This window comes from Dipodomys merriami, unplaced genomic scaffold (assembly GCF_024711535.1).
Source record: "Dipodomys merriami isolate MVZ:Mamm:240054 unplaced genomic scaffold, mDipMer1.0.p SCAF_261, whole genome shotgun sequence".
NCBI lineage: Eukaryota > Metazoa > Chordata > Mammalia > Rodentia > Heteromyidae > Dipodomys > Dipodomys merriami.
In genome coordinates, this window is record NW_027204060.1 from 1492353 (window position 1) to 1508881 (window position 16529).

Genomic DNA, 16529 nt, shown 5'->3' on the forward strand with positions numbered 1-16529 from the left:
GCTCTACCATTTGAGCCACAGCTCCACTTTGTACTTTTTGGTGGCTAATTAGAAATAAGTCTTGTGGACTTTTCCTGATATTGCTGGCTTTGAATCAGCACTCTTAGATCTCAGCTTCCTGAGTAGATAGAATTACTGGTATGAGCCATTAGGTGAAATAAAACATTATTGAAACCGGAGCTTCTTAATCCAAGAGTTAAAAATGAAAATACACTTCAGAGCTAGGAATGTGGCTTAGTGGTAGAGTGCTTGTCTAGCTTGCAATTGAAGCCCTAGGTTCAAGTCCTCAGTACCACATAAAGCCAGAAGTGGCTTTGTGGCTCAAGTGATAGTGTTAGCCTTGGCAAAAGAAGCTCAGGGACAGTGCCCAGACCCTTAGTTCAAGCCCCAGGACTGGCAAACAAACAAACAAAAAAAAACGCAAAACACAACATTTCACACATCTGAGTCCAGTGGGCTTTTTTCTTTATTCAAGTAAACATCTGGATTACAATACATGATCATGGATCGCCCCGTGGCAAAGTTCTGTAGTCTGGTCCAGTGCAACCTCCCGGCCTCTCCTTGATTGACCCGGATACCCGTCACGGCTTTCCACAGCAGAGCTAGTGCAGCGCCACGCCCACTCTTCTTCAGGTGCTGGCTGTCAGCCTTCGGCCATTTTCTCCCACCCAGTTATCCTCCATCACTTACAAAAAACCCCGCTCTAAATCCAACCTATATTATAAAATTCACAGGAGTCAGTAAGATTTTTCATAAGAACATAAAATTATCATTACTATTATTATTGTTGTTGTTTTTAAATCAATTGTGAGTCTTGAACTCAGAGCCTGTGCTCTATTCCTGAGCTTTTTTGCTCAAGGCCAAGCACTCTACCCCTTGAGCCACAGCACTACTTCTAGTTTTCTGGTGGCTAATTGGAGATAAGTCTCTAGAACTTTCTTGTCTAGGCTGGCTTTGAACCATGATCCTCTTATCTCAGCCTCCTGAGATAAGAGGTGTGTGCTTGAAGATAAATACTAAGACAAGACTCATACCTTCATCTCTTTGTTCCTAATTTGGGAGGACTTAGACAATTTTAAAAGAGTTAGAGTAACACCTGATACAAAATATTCTGAGAACCTTACCACCCGGTGTGAATTTGTTAATGGGCTCAAAGTTTAATTCTCTTGGAATGGCAATATTCCACTGGAATGAGTTTATGTAGAAAACAGAAGGCTGAGCTTCAACAAAAGGACAAGTCATAGCTGATTTGGCATAAAGCAATTATGAGATCTTTTCACCAGTAAAGTGCTTCATTAAAAAACTCCCCTGCCAGATGACTTAATTTGTCAAAGGCACAGAAATGTTCATTTCACTGTTAAAATGTTACTTTCCAAAAGTGTTATTACTCATTTAAATTACATTCTGTTGGAAAGTTTACTGTTTTCATAGTAATTAAAACAAGTGTTTGAAGAATATTTCAAAATGCCATGAACATAAATAAGTACAACACTAACTCTGATCCTCTCATTAGCTAGCTGTCTGCTCTGTCATACTTATAACAAAAACCTGTCACCATCACAGAGTCAAAGTTAACAAGGAATCGAAGTATCTAGAAAAGGGTGGAAGGGCTGCGGAAATGAATAAATTTTAAAAAAATCATAGTTTTCATTTTATTAAAAATAGTTTGAATAAGTCTTATAAATTTTTAATGATTACAAAAGCAGAAAGTACACTTAAAATAGCATTTTCCTTTTTTTTTTTTAAATACCTTTGTACAATATGGTCATGGTCACAAAAAAAACACCTAAGTTATGCTTCTGGGGTCTACATACTCTTCCTATCAAATTTCACATAAATCTAACTGGCTAACAATTCAAATAGGATGTTAACTTCCAGCGAGGCTCAACCAGTTATAGTCAGTTCCGAGTATCGAGCGAGCTGCCTTGCATTTAGTATACTGTACCCAAATTTAAAATACAGCTCAACAACGGGAACCAACACCAACACTTGGCTGCAGGTCAGCGCTGGGCTGCCACTGAGAGTATGCCTCATCAGTACAAGAAAGGCATGACAGAGCCCATTTCCTGGCCTTCAGGAAATTTTAAATACATTAACAAGGCAAGGAAAAAGTATGATAAAACATACAAAGACATCTCTACTTTTCAACCATTTGGCATTTTATATAATTTCCTTGTTTAAAATAATATTTTATAGTCTTATGCACTGATTATCACAGCTCTCTGAACAAAACTAAGCCTAGTTACCTTCTGGCATGTCTGCCCGTTGTGGCGCATTAATTGTTCCTTTTGCACTTCCAGGAAGATGGCTCCTCATCCTGTAACTTTTTAAATTTTGGACCAAGAAAGTACCACCAACCAAATCCAATAAAAACACAGATAATGGATTCCACATAATAACCATCCAGTGCTGTAACACACGAGCCACCGAGTTTTCTGCAAAGCTATAAAAATAAAATTATAATGAATCCCATTTCAAAATAAAAGTATCCAGCGATTACTCTACTTTAAAAGATTTATGCAATTTAAGAGATTTATCATGAGACATTTGTTAAAAACATCTCAATATTTTACTCCCTTTAAATGGCAAACTATGCTAATGTGTCTTAGTGCTACAGATCTAAAATAATTTTGAGTTTTTGCCATAAACAGTACTTATTTTCAAAACGCAGTCTTTTCTGCTCTGAAATGTGAGGAAGTTGCCAATGACTGTTCTAGAAGGAGATTAATGTTAATTTGAAATAATTTATGGACAAACCATACTTACCACTCAGTTTCAGTGCAATTATTAGGAAACCCACGGAATGTTCTCTTTTCCTAGAGTCTCTGAACTTACTGTATCTCTATAAACGCACTGCCCCACAGTGATCCCTGAGGAAGGGAGGGCTCCTCTGCTGAGAGGTCCCTGTAGTCACAGGGACAAGTTATACATTTCTATATAGAAACTACAGGCATATGTGACTTTTCACAAGACTGTTCTCAGAGGCAATGGGAAGACGAGCATCCTACCAGGAGCCCAACGTCAGCTGATTCTGCAGCATACTCACCTCGACAGCATCAGGTGTCCGGCAGTTCTGGTTGGATGCTCCCACACACTCTTTCACCGTGAGGGGATCCACCAGCCACAGAGCCACCGTGGAAGGCCAGTTCCCTCCTAGATTGGACACGGTATTCAGAAGGGTCATGTAGGTTCCTCCAATGAGTGGATCGCTAACCTTGGCATTGAAAGCCATTATGGAAACATACATGCTGTACAATGTAACCTATGGGAAAAATAAAAACCTTTAGCAGGGTACTACAGAAACCCTGTTTGAGGCGGTGCTCCTCTGAACTTCTCTCCAGAGGTACCTAGAGAGGAGCTACAAGGCCAAATGGGATGCAGAGATGTGAACTCATGCGCCACCAAAGGCTCCTCACTAACAGCACAGCGGACAGGACTTCTCCAGGGCCCCCCAGGGGCGCATGGGTCCTGACAGCCCAGATGTTTCCTCAGAACTTGCTGGAGAGGAAGCTGAGTCCTGGCTACCCCATTTCTCTGTTCCTGACCTTGTACCTTTTCTCCACGAGCACCTGATTGGTACAATTTCTCTAGCTCACTCTGAGAGCTTCCCTACTGAAATCTAAAGCTAAAGGAGTAACATTTGGTCTATAGTAATCAACCTGCTCCATAGACAGGTGTTACCAAAACTCAAATATTCCTGTATCTCCATGCATGAGCATGTGTTACCTAAGCATGTGAACCTGGACTATCAACACACATGTGGATACATATCTGAGTATGGGCACAATGACTATAAACATACGGTCAGTCGAGATGCACTAATACTTCTAATTGTATAGCAATTGTATAGCAAAAAAATAAAACAACCCAAACTACTAAGATTAGCTGGTAGCTACTTTTTGGTTCATTTAGGAAGTGTATGTCCATAACTTCCAAAGTCTGTAGTCTGGGTTCCATAGGAAATCTGCCTTAACAAATGGCAGCAACTGTACCCAAGGACGCAGCTCTTTGTGTCAGTCTGAGGGTCCAGAATGAGCACCTGCCTACCTGAGGCTGGAGCAGATGGAGCCCACATTTGGAACAAAGAGAGGCAGGCTTAACATACTGCTGCCAAAACCACAAATGTTAAGTTGTAATGGGTAACACTGAAGTCACAGTCTGAGGCCTTTAATCCAGTAGGTCTCGTGATTTCTCAACTTCTTCAGAAAGAACATATCATGGGGGCTGAAGAAAGATCCCATAGCCATGGATACAACTACTTAGGCAAGAGTAAAATCAGCTGGGGTCTGCGTGGTGGTTCTACCTGCAATCCCAGCTGGAGGTGAGGCAGAGATCAGGAAGCTCACACCTCAAGGTCACCCAAGCAAAAAGTTAGTGATACCCTATCTCAACTATCAAGCTGGCATGGTGATTCACTCCTACAATCCAGCCACTCAGGAGGCTTAAGTAGAAGTATTATAGTCCAAGGCCAGCCCTGGACAGAAATGGAAGACTGTCTGAAAAATAACAAAAACAAAAAATAACCACCCCTACCCCCTGAAAAAAAAAAAAACCACCAAACAGAACAAAAACTGCTGGGTTTTGGCTCAGGTGGTACAGTGCTTGTCTAGAAAGCCCAAGACTCTGATTTCAAACTGCAATAGTGCCAAAAAGAAAAATACGTGGAAAGTTAACTGGTTCTGGAGATAATTGTGAAATGTAACAAATTCTTGTTGAATGAAAAATTTAAAACTCAATGTCAAAAGACCCAAGACCAAGATTCACCACTGAATTTTATCCTCATTGTGAACTTCATGTTTAAATCTTAAATGCTGTTTTTGTAAGTGAAGTGTAGGAAATGTCTGCGCTGTCTTAGCTCGGGAAGGCTGCTTACCTGGTGTAGGGCATAGCTCAGCAGCACCACAGCGTAGTAATAGACCGGGAACCCGCCCTGGTGCTCCACTCTGGGAGTCCACCAGACCAGCAGCGCATACTCCAGCCCGAGTAATAACCTAGGGGGAAAGGAACTGGGAGTAACCACGTGTGAACCACGCGTGCCTACTACACAGGTGGTATCAAAGCCACACCATCTCTGCACAAGCTCTCCTTAAGCCAGTGGTGACACTGAGGTTGTTCCTCATGCTAACTGCTCTTTTTTTTTGGTTGGTCGTGGGGCTTGAACTCTGGGCTTGGGTGCTGTTCCTGCGCTCTTCAGCTCAAGGCGAGTGCTCTACCACTTCAGCCATAGCGCCACTTTCGGTTTTCTAGTGGTTTATTGGAGATAAAGAGTCTTATGGACTTTCCTGCCCAGACTGGCTTTGAACTGCAATTCTTGACCACAGCCTCCTGAGTAGCTAGGATTATAGGCATGAGCCATGGGCGCCCAGCTGCTAACCACTCTTCTTAGTGTTAGGTCCTCCGGAAGAGATGGCCAGCCCCTGGGTTCTCTCCTACACTCTTGAAGTCCCCCGCCCAGCACCTGTAACTCGGGCAGCTGGCATGCTTGGGGGCAGTGGGTGGTCCCCAGGCTCTTCCTCAGCTTCCCCCACACCTCTGTCTGTTGCAGGCCTGCAGTTTGGTTTCTCCCTCTTCTCATGCTTCGCTAGGCTTCCTCTGGCACTCACCTGTAGGGCATGGCTTTGTAGAACACGTTCAGCGGCTGGGGGCCGGCAGTGTACCTGCTGATGATCAGAGGCAGCACTATCTGCAAAGGAACCATGGGCACAGCCAACAGGGCGAGGTGCTCCTTGGGCACACCTTCTTCCACCAGCTTCAGTCCTGTCACTGCATCTGCGGCTGAAAAGCCAATCTGCAATGGAAACAAGCAAGCATGTGGACTGGTGCTCTGCACTAGGAACCTGGCCTCACTGTCCAGGGAGGGAGCAGCCAAGTCCTTGAGTGAGGGTCCTGCCTCAGCCTGCACATTACCCAGTGAGAGCCACAGCACCTAACCCCAATGGCAACTACCAGTAGCTCAACTAACAACTGAGCTTCCATTTCAAAAAAGTCCAATGTGTTATATAAAATAAACACTTACAAGCTTGTGTATCTTAAGTTTAAAAGAAAAGCATTTAGGCTGGGTACTGGTGACTTACACCTCTAATCTTAGCTACTCGGGAGGCTGAGATCTGAGGATCATGGTTTGAAGTCAGCTAAGGCAGGAAAGTGTGACTTTCATCTCCAATTAACCACCAAAAAGCTGCAACTGGAGCTGTGGCTCAAGTCGTAGAGCCAGCCTTCAAGTAAAAAAGAAAAAAAGCTGATGTTGATCTGGAGGCCTGGAGTTCAAGCTCTACCACCACTCAAAGCAATTTGGTCAATTTTAAACTTCCTAGTTTCTTATGAGCTTAGTTTTGTGAAAGAGAATCTTGTTCTTTGGGTTACAAGTTTAAGTTACTTATAGGTAAGGGTACACAATGTACACCAATGGCTCTGAAACATTTCAAAAGAATAAAGGAAACAGTTAAATGCTGTCAATTAAGACTCTAAAGGGGGCTGGGAAGGTAGCTCAGTGGTAGAGCGTTTGCCTTGCATGCATGAGGCCCTGGGTTCCATTCCTCAGCACCACATAAGCAAAAAGGAAAAAGCTGGAAGTGGCGCTGTGGCTCAAGTGGTAGAGTGCTAGTCTTGAGCTGAAGAGCTGAGGGACAGCACTCAGGCCCAGAGTTCAGACCCCCCCCCCACCCAAAAAAAAAAAAAAAAAGACTCTAACGGCCTATCTATGAGGTTCCCTTGCCAACAAATTTTCAGTATGAAAGTATATCATTTTTTAAAAACAAATTATACATAATATATATAAATATATATACATAATATATACAAATAATAACCATTTCCTCCCCCCCATCTTAGGCTCTGTCCCTGAGATTTTGTGCTCAAGGCTAGCATTCTAGCACTTGAGCCACAGTTCCACTTTTGTTTTTTTGTGGATAACTAGAAATAAGAATCTCATGTTTTGGGCTGGGAAGGTGGCTCAGTGGTAGAGCGTTTGCCTTGCATGCATGAGGCCCTGGGTTCCATTCCTCAGCACCACATAAGCAAAAAGGAAAAAGCTGGAAGTGGCGCTGTGGCTCAAGTGGTAGAGTGCTAGTCTTGAGCTGAAGAGCTGAGGGACAGCACTCAGGCCCAGAGTTCAGACCCCCCCCCCACCCAAAAAAAAAAAAAAAAAGACTCTAACGGCCTATCTATGAGGTTCCCTTGCCAACAAATTTTCAGTATGAAAGTATATCATTTTTTAAAAACAAATTATACATAATATATATAAATATATATACATAATATATACAAATAATAACCATTTCCTCCCCCCCATCTTAGGCTCTGTCCCTGAGATTTTGTGCTCAAGGCTAGCATTCTAGCACTTGAGCCACAGTTCCACTTTTGTTTTTTTGTGGATAACTAGAAATAAGAATCTCATGTTTTGGGCTGGGAAGGTGGCTCAGTGGTAGAGCGCTCGCCTTGTATGCCTTGAGGCCCTGGGTTCAATTCCTCAGCAACACATAAGCAAAAAGAAAAAAGCTGGAAGTGGCAGTGTGGCTCAAGTGGTAGAGCGCTAGCCTTGAGCTGAAGAGCTGAGGGACAGCACCCAGGCCCAGAGTTCAGGCCCCACGACCGGACCCAAAAATGAAAAGAATCTCATGTTTTTTTCTGGCTAGCTTTGAACCATGAACTTCAGATCTCAGTAGCTAGGTTTTGAACTTGGCCTATGCTTGCTAAGCAGTTGCTATACCACTGAGTCACATTTCCAGCCCAATTAAATGGGTTTTTAAATACATGGCTCAACACTCATACACCTCCATAGATAATTTTACCATCCCAATATTCTTAAGGGTGTAATCATTTCAACAAGACACAGCTATTAATTATCAAGGTATTCATTTCTATCATAACCATTAATAACGTTAATTAAATTCATATTTACTACCAGTTCTTTAAACTGACGTGATTCTTTTCAAAATTCCAAATCACTTAGCTTTTTAAAAAATTATACTTGATTATCATCACAATTTTAAGTACATGCAACAAATATTGCTCTTCACTGCAGAAGCCTCATGGTGTAGGAAGGGGCTGTGCTAAGGACTGAGTTCTACAGAAAGAACTCCACAAAGCTGGCAACTGCCATGGACGGGGAAGTGTGCTTCCAAAGCTCTTACCTTTGAGGTTAGAATCAGAAGGCAAAACGCCAGGACTGCTGGCATCCTTATGATTGCAAAAAGCAGCTTATAGGTGTCTGTGATGCCTTGTGTCTCTTCTTTCACTACCGGTACTTCTCGGTTTTCTTTTTTCAAAAGGGCAACTAATGTCGTTGTGATTAAAAATACAGTTCCCCAGAAAAAAAGAAAATCTGAAATTAAGAATTTTTAAGTCTGTAATTAACTTTTGAAATGAATAATTACTCTAAATAATACACAACTTTTCCCAAGGGACATAGGTGCCTATGCTGGAGGCATAGAAGACAAACAGTCCTGACTCTGTTTACTATATTGACTCAAAAATAGTGATACTTACCAAAGAAAAGGAAGGTTACAGACAGGTAGCGCATGACCGTGCTGAATGAAACAAAAGCATAGCATACCAGTTCAGACAAAGATGTGGGGGGGGGGGGCGGTGGGAGGTTGATTTTCAAAGCATGCAGCATCCACCAGTGAAGTCACCTCACACTCCCCAACCATGGCATTACTTCAGCAACTCAGACAATAAAGAACATATCACTTTTTTTTTTATCTGCTCAAGAGTAATACCTCTTTTAACACAGTAGCAGATAAGTAACTTCCTTGTACTTGTAGGTGTGGGATGGCTGTTATAGTGAAAGACAGCTGGCCTATATTACAAGCTGACCGGTGAGCAAGTGTGCCCTGGTGTTGACAGTCACTAATAACGTGCATGCCATGTGCCACATATGCCAGTGTTTTACATATATTATCTCCTTTACCACAACCCCACATGAGGCTCTCCCTAACCCCGCTCCAGATCAAACTGCCTACAGTCACATTCTAAATGGCAAATGTGTGACCTGATGCCTGATGCAAAACCCGAGCCTTGTTAATCTTGCTGAAAAACACATTAACTAGCTGCCACGAAGTACTGAAGACCTCCTCTCATTTTCTGCAGCTGTAAAATAACACAATTTGGCTATGCCACCTTTTTCTTCCTTTCTTTCCCTTCCTTCCTGCTCTCCTCCATTCCACATCCTTCTCCCCCTCCTCTCCACTCCTCTTTCCTTCCTCTGCTCTCCTTCATTCCACACCCCTCTTCTCCTTTCTGATTTCCTTCTCCCTCTCCTTTTCACTCCTTTCTTCCTCCTGTCCTCTTCTTCCCTCCTCAGCCCTTCAACCAGCTGGGTGCTGATGATTCACAGCTGTAATCCTAGTTACTCAAGAGACTGAGATCAAGGATTGAAATTCAATTTGAAGCCAACCAGGGCAGAAAAGTCCTAAAGACTCTTTTGTCTTTAATTAACCAACAAAAAGCTGGAAGTGGAACTGTGGCTCAAGTGGAAGAGGGTCAGCTTTGAGTGCAAAACCTAAGCAAGAGCATGAGGTGCTGAGTCCAAGCCCCATCTGCTGCTTGCTATCTCAGCTGCTGTTCTAAACCTTACAGTTACTACTGCTTCTACATTGGTGATCTCAGCTTCCAGTCACAGGCTGGTTCCGGCCTAATGACATATTTTATATAGACCTAACTAGCTTTTTTTTTGGTCAGTCGTGGGGCTTGAACTCTAGGCCTGGGTGCTGTCCCTCAGCTCTTCAGCTCAAGGCTAGCACTCTACCACTTGAGCCACAGCGCTACTTCTGGCCTTTTCTGTTTATGTGGTGCTGACGAATCCAACCCCAGGCCTCATGTTTGTGAGGCAAGTATTTTACTGCTGAACCACCTTCCGAGCCCCTAACTAGTATTTTTAAAGTAGGGAAATAAACAAGAAGGGAATTAGCATCTCAACCAGAGTATATTTAAGATCTAGCAATCCTGGGATACCTGACACAAGAAAATAAGTCATTAGAAAAGAAGCTCCTTTCTATTCATATTACTCATCTACCTGCTCATTATTGTGACTTAAAAATCTACATCATAGGGCTGGGAAGGTGGCTCAGTGGTAGAGCGCTTGCCTTGCATGCATGAGGCCCTAGGTTCGATTCCTCAGCACCACATAAGCAAAAAGAAAAAAGCCGGAAGTGGCGCTGTGGCTCAAGTGGTAGAGCGCTAGCCTTGAGCTGAAGAGCTGAGGGACAGCACCCAGGCCCAGAGTTCAGGCCCCACAACCAGACCCCCCCCCCCAAAAAAAGAAATCTACATCATAAACTATGATGAGATTCTTGGGAGAGAAAATTTCCAGGTTTAACTTAATTATAACACTTGCAACCCTGTTGCCAAATAAGCATTCAGTACTTAAAAAATTAAAACAAGAAAACTTTAGACTGCCAATTCTGGAAATAAAACACTCTTGGAGTAGGCTGGAGTTTTTCAGACATCAGGTGTCATAATATTTTTTCTCTGGAAAGAAAGGAAGAAATAAAGAAAGGAAGAAAGACAGATGGGGGAGAGAGGGAGAGAAAAATAAAGGAAGGAAAAAATAAAGAATAAAATAAAGGAAAAAATAAAGAAAAAATAAAGGAAGGAAAAATAAAGCCTTATATCCAGATTTCAAGGGCTTTCCTGAAGTTTTCCCTAATTTCCTACCAAATGTATGAATTTAGATCAGGAATCAGAAATACCTCAACTACAAGTCTATCTCTACCTGTCACTTGATCTCAGTTCCTCATTGCAAAAAGGTGAAGAAACTGAAATAAATTATCTTTTCAAGTAATAAAACTTTATGTTCAAACTTTTTTGTTCTTTTGGGTCTATCATTTCTTGTACCTTAAAAGCTCTCTTTTCTAGAGGAAAAGAGTTTAGAGAAGACTCTTGAGAATAGAAAAGGCCTATTTCTGAGTTCAGGACTGTCCTGCAAGTTTGAAAGAGCCAACCTCCGCGTAATTGAGGCTTTGTGCTAAGAGCTTCAGCTCTCATCCTATTCTCTTATGCAAAATTTCTGCCTTCTAGATGTCAAGTACTTCCTTCTCAGAATACTCCTTCTCAGTATACTCCTTCGCTACTTATTGGCAATACTCAAAACAGTGATAACCCTAGAGCACATTTAAATTTTGAAAAGTTATGTGTCCTTCTAACATTCAGATTTTCCTCCTCTCCTTTCTTTTTCCTGATTGAGAGTGCATGGTTCTTTCTGTTTAAAATCCCTGACAACCACTGGTCAGGATTTGGGACTTAAATTCAATCTCCAACAAGCATTTGCCTCACATACAAGAATGCTGGTTCAATCCCATGCAAACTTTTACTCATCAAGATGGTATGTGTAATTAGAAGGAAAATAGAAAACAGAAACTCTCTAACCTGTTTTTTATTTTTATAAATCCCCAATGCTGGTGCCTATTACATGTTAGGCAAGTACTCTGCCACTAAGCTACACTGACAAGCCTAAGAACTCTTTAACTAAAATGTTTGAGCCAAAAACAGAAGTCCACTGTCTACAGACACAAAAAGTTAAATTTAAAAAAGCTGTCAAAGACTGTTCTGAAGAACAAAGTTCAAATTCTACCGTCAAACAGATATACAAAAGAGCAAGTTAGTCATAATAAAACGCTTATAAGTCAAATGCTATCTAAATTTCTTACTTGCTCTAAGGCAGCCAATGGCTGGACACTTTCCGTTCCCATAAAAGTCCATTTCCCCATCCCTTGTCCTCAAGACTGCCTTATTCAGGTGGCCTTTAGAACCAACTCCAATTCAGTATGAATGAAATGGCCCGGTTCCCCCAGCAAATGGCGAGATGAGGACACAGCGCTCAGGGATGAGAAGGGAAGGACAGCAGGAAGCGAGTAATCAATCCAACCAACACACCAGGGAAAAGCTAAGCCACATGTGCTAGACTTTTTTTTCCCTGTCCCAATGTACATCTGTGTATTCCGCAAGTGCCAGTGAATCTCAGGCTCAGTTTGGTTATTCTGCCACTTCCTGTCTGCTGACAGATCAATAACGACGGCTCTTACGTAGTTCGCTGGCTTTACTGACACTCTGGTTAACGTCTTTTTTAACCAAAATCACAAAAAATACTTCGAGCCATCCCTCCCCCCCCCCAAAGATTCCCAGTCCCTGAAATAACGTGCTTCACATACTGTCAAGACAATTCATCACCCTAAGATGACCGAGCAGCATGACGTTTCCATACACTACCTGCAAGAGTAACGATTCCCCGGGGCTGAGGCTGAAACCGTAAATATTTGTTACAAAAGTCCGCGGATTCCAGGGCCAGAAACAAAACATTGCCCAGAAAGTAGCCTGCGGTCTGGCCCACCGAATTACAAGTGGAAGCATACCCCACGTTCTCCCGGGATAGCATCGTTAACGCCCAGCCGTCAACAGCGATGTCCTGCGTGGCGGCCAGGAACTCAAACAGAAAGAATGTCACCGTGAGCGCCACAACGTCGGGGGGCCGGCCGTCGGTGTTCCCCAGCAAACGGTCCACCTGCGTGGACAAGTAGATCATGAAGAGTCCTAGTACGTACTGGGTCGGGACCAGCCACGATTTGCGACGGCCGAAGCTCTTCAAGTAGACGGCGTCCACCAAGGGCGCCCAGAGCAGCTTGAGACTGAAGGGCCAGAAGACGAAGCTGAAGAAGGCTTGGTCCGTGTAGCTGACGTTCTTGCTCTGCAGGATGAGGGGGACGCTCCCCGCCAGGCCCAGGGGAATGCCCTGCAGCACGTAGAGCAGCAGCAGCAGCAAGATGCTGCCCAGCTCGGCGCGGTAACTCCGAGGACGCTTCGGCGAGTCCCCGGGGCCAGCGTCCCTCAAAAGTGCTTCTCGGTCCCCTTCTCCGCCCATGGCGTCCAGTTGGCCGTCGTCCCAGCCGCCCGGCGGCAGGGGGCCGCTCTTCACCTCCGGACAGTGGTTCAGAGTCCCCGGCCGCCGCTGCCGGCTGCTGTCCTTGTGGGAGACGGTGGGCGACATGTCAGGGACGACGCAGAGCCCCGCTGGGGGTGGCCCGGGGACGAGCGTCTTGGATCCGGCAGGTCCCGAGTCCCAGGCAGCCGCGCTGGACCAGGGTCTCGGGGGCTAAGACCGCGACCAGGCGGGGCCCGAGGCAACCAGGAGGGCCCGGGAAGGGGGCCGGTCCCCGGCCGGTGGTCCCGACGAGCGGCTTCGGGGAGGCGGAAGGCGCCGCCCGGGCAGCCGCACCGGGCTTGGGGCTGCGGGAGGGGGCCGTGTTGTCGCGATGGAGACGGGCCCTGGGGTACGGCGGGACAGAACGGCCGGCGTCTCGCCCGCCGCGCGCCCCGGCCGGTATTGGGGCGGCAGAGAACCCTTTTTCTCCAGTACTCCGGCGGCGCCGGCCAACTTCCGGTCTGGCGCCTCTGGAAGTGGTCCCAGCCTCAAATCAGTCCTCGCCCCGTTTCAGAGCTAGCCAATCAGGACCCGTTCCGGCGGTCCGTCTCAGAGTTAGCCAATCAGGATGCGCTCCGGCGGCCGAGCGTCAGAGTCAAGCTCCTCCGGAACCCTTAATCGAGGAGGCGGGGAACTCCGGGAGGATTCACACTGGCGTACCCTACCCGAGAGTGCTGGACAGGGGCCGCGAGAACTCGGGCTCCGTGAGCGCATGCGCCAGCCTGGACAGCGTGGGCCTTGGGGATTGGGTCCGCGCTCTGTCAAACTGCGACTGCGCGGGCGGCGGGCGGACTCACGCCGGGCTGGCTGAATCCGTATACGGCGCTGTCGGGTCCTACTCGGCCTGCAGTCCCAGCTATTCCGTAGGCTGAGCTCCGGGGATCGTGGCGCTGGGCTCTCATCCCCAATTCATTAGCAGAAAGCCGAAGTGGAGCTGTGGACCAAGTGGTACAGCGCCGTTCTTGAGCAAAAGCCCTGGACCTTGAGTTCAAAACCCAGGACCGGCACACACACACACCTCACGGAAAAAGGAAACAGGTTGCCACCAGGAACTAGGTGAAGGGGGAGGTGGAGATTTGATTTTGCAAAAGGAAAAATTACGACTTTAGTTGTTACTAGTCGGTTATATAGTATTTGGGTATATTTAACAATATTAACTGAAAATGATTAGGATGGCAGAAGGCCCCACGTTTAACACTTAGCAATGAAAGAGGACAATTTTCTGCTTTACAATCTGCCCACCAGGTGCCTCTAGTGCACACCCGTAATCCTAGCTACTTAGGGACGCTGAGATCTGAGCCTTACAGTTTGAAGCTAGCTGGGAGAATAGTCTGTGAGGCATTTCAGTTAACCACATTATTTCACTGGTCCTAATTTCCTTTTGTAAAGTGTGGGTAAGAACATCAAATCACTTCGCTATACTCATAGATTGTTTAGAATAAGGTGAGTTTGGCAGTGTTGTCTCATTTGCGTCTTCATATCTGGACTAGATCCTGACATCGTGAACACAGTAGATGTGGCTGAGTTCTAACATTTATTTTACACTTTGTTAAGGGGAAGCCTTTCAGAGTAACTTTTATTTTCTCCCCCTGGGCCTGGAGGCTTGAATTTAGAGCCTGGACACTGCCTCTTACTTTTTTGCTCAAGGCTGGTGCTCTACCAATTGAGCCATTCCTCCACCCCCAGCTTTTTGGTGGTTAATTGGAGGTAAGAGTCTCAAGGACTTACCTGCCAGGCTAGCTTTGAACTCCGATTTTCAGGTCTCAGCCTCCCGAATGGCTAGGATTACAAATTTGAGTTACTGGCTACTTGCTCCAAGTAACTTCTCCACTTAGATTTAGGACCTCAGTTACTCAAATCCAATGTAACATTTGTCTGGGTAGGGAACCTCTATTCTCAAAACAACCATAGTAAAAACACTCCTTGTAGAAAAAGCTCAGTCCCAGTGCCTGGCCCAGTGGCAGCTCCCAAACTCCTTTCTTTTTGGAAATACAATGTGCCATAGTGTCACTGGATACAGTTGAGGGTTTGTGAAGTTTTCCTCTAAAAGTAGGGAGACTCTTTACTTAGGGTCCTTGAATTTGATCACAGAATAAGAATTTCTGGACAAGTCACCATGGTGAGAAAACTTGGCAGAGCTTTATCGAGTAAGTAAGGAAGCAACCAAGCAAACAGAAAGGCAAAGACAAACTAACCGTGTGGGTGTTCTGGAGGAGAGACAGAGTTATACAGCTCCTTGGCTGTTAGGGGAATTTATAAATAAGGCAAGGGATATGACTCCAAAGTTATGCAAAGATAGGTGTTTTATCGTTGCTCCAGTTATTCCTGGTTTAATTTTCTGAGTTTCTGGATTTCTGGGCATTGTTTCCAGGTAAGAACGCATTCTGCCATAAAACAGATCCTTATCCTTGAGATAAGGAAGGTATCCTGTTTGCATTATGGTAGAAGGTTAAGTTTTGGGGGAGCAGTTCTCTCAGGAAGGTATACATCCTGCCAAATGTTAATTCTTGGGGGTGAGAAACCTATCTCTCAGGAAGAAATGCATCCTGTAGTCGCTCTTTGTTTCTGAGTTGCCTTCATCAATTTTTGAATCAATTTTTCCGGCCTCATTATCCTCTAAATGACTTTGGTCCCTTAATCTTTTTTTTTGTCGGTCGTGGGGCTTGAACTCTGGGCCTGGGCACTGTCCCTCAGCTCTTCAGCTCAAGGCGAGCACTCTACCACTTGAGCTACAGCGCCACTTCCGGTTTTCTGGTGGTTTATTGGAGATAGGAGTCTCACGGTCTCTCCTGCCCGGGCTGGCTTTGAACCGCGATCCTCAGATCTCAGCCTCCTGAGTAGCTAGGATGACAGGCGTGAGCCACCAGCGCCCGGCTTGGTCCCTTAATCTTAAGGGCAGTAGATGAATGAAGATCTTCTGTGTTTGCTGTGAGCTCACCATAGCTCATTTCCCCCTATACTATGCTGCCTCAATAGAACTCCCCTCCCTCCAAGTCCGGCTTGAACGCAGTGGCGCCATTTCTGGCTCTTTCTGTGCAGTACTGAGGAATCGAACCCAGGGCCTCAAGCATGCTAGGCCTCCACTCTACCGCTAAGCCACAGTCCCAGCACCCTACCGAGCTTTGAAAGGACCTAAGGGATCAAATCTCACAGCGATGCCCAGCCAGGGCCAAGGTCCCCCGGGCCCCAGCGGCCAAGAGGACAGCCCCCGACGGCCAGCCATCGGGCGCAGGTGCAGCCCGGACGGTGCCGTAGGCTGGCCGCACTGGCCGGACTCGGAGCCAAGGCACCGCGGCTTCCCGGCGCCGCGCGGGGCGGGGCCGTCACTCGGCCCCTCCCCCGAGGGCGGCCACGCCCCCAGCGAGCGGCTCCCCTGCGCGGGGGGCGGGGTCCGGAGGCCGCGAGTTTCGGGGCTTGGGGGCGTGGACTAGTGGCATGGCGTGGCCTGGCTCTGGGAGTGGGACCTACATTCGCGCCCCACTCCTGAGGCCTCTCGACCTCGCGGGTTGTTAAAACTCGGCCCGCCGGGGAGCGGAGCCTTGGCCGCGGGTTTCCGTTACTGGGGTGGTGGCCTGCACGTGGGTGAGGGCGTGGCCTTCACTTGGGCCCCTCC

The 16529-nt window shown here is 46.0% G+C and overlaps 1 protein-coding gene across 4 annotated transcripts; it reads right to left on the bottom strand.

Moving 5' to 3' along the window:
* Positions 1 to 448: 448 nt before the first annotated feature.
* On the bottom strand, positions 449 to 13374 carry LOC138837095 (acetyl-coenzyme A transporter 1). 4 transcript variants are annotated; one of them, XM_070035884.1, is made up of 7 exons: positions 12208 to 13374; positions 8133 to 8323; positions 5604 to 5788; positions 4874 to 4991; positions 3047 to 3262; positions 2247 to 2443; positions 449 to 714 (listed from the first exon to the last, which is right to left on the bottom strand). In XM_070035884.1, exons 1-6 carry the CDS (start codon positions 12980 to 12982, stop codon positions 2276 to 2278), a joined length of 1653 nt encoding a protein of 550 aa, XP_069891985.1. In that variant the 5' UTR covers positions 12983 to 13374; the 3' UTR covers positions 449 to 714; positions 2247 to 2275. The 4 variants fall into 4 exon arrangements, with proteins under 4 accessions (XP_069891985.1, XP_069891984.1, XP_069891987.1 ...); XM_070035883.1 differs by having other exon boundaries at positions 449 to 2443; XM_070035886.1 differs by lacking the exon at positions 8133 to 8323 and having other exon boundaries at positions 449 to 2443; positions 12208 to 12438.
* Between the last annotated feature and the right edge of the window lie 3155 nt (positions 13375 to 16529).

Coding starts and splice junctions, on each gene's coding strand:
- LOC138837095 (XM_070035884.1), bottom strand. CDS start 12,982: ATGTCGCCCACCGTCTCCCACAAGGACAGCAGCCGGCAGCGGCGGCCG. Junction 8,324..12,207: donor GGGAATCGTTACTCTTGCAG/GTAGTGTATGGA, acceptor TCTTAATTTCAG/ATTTTCTTTTTTTCTGGGGA. Junction 5,789..8,132: donor TTCTGATTCTAACCTCAAAG/GTAAGAGCTTTG, acceptor TTTCCATTGCAG/ATTGGCTTTTCAGCCGCAGA.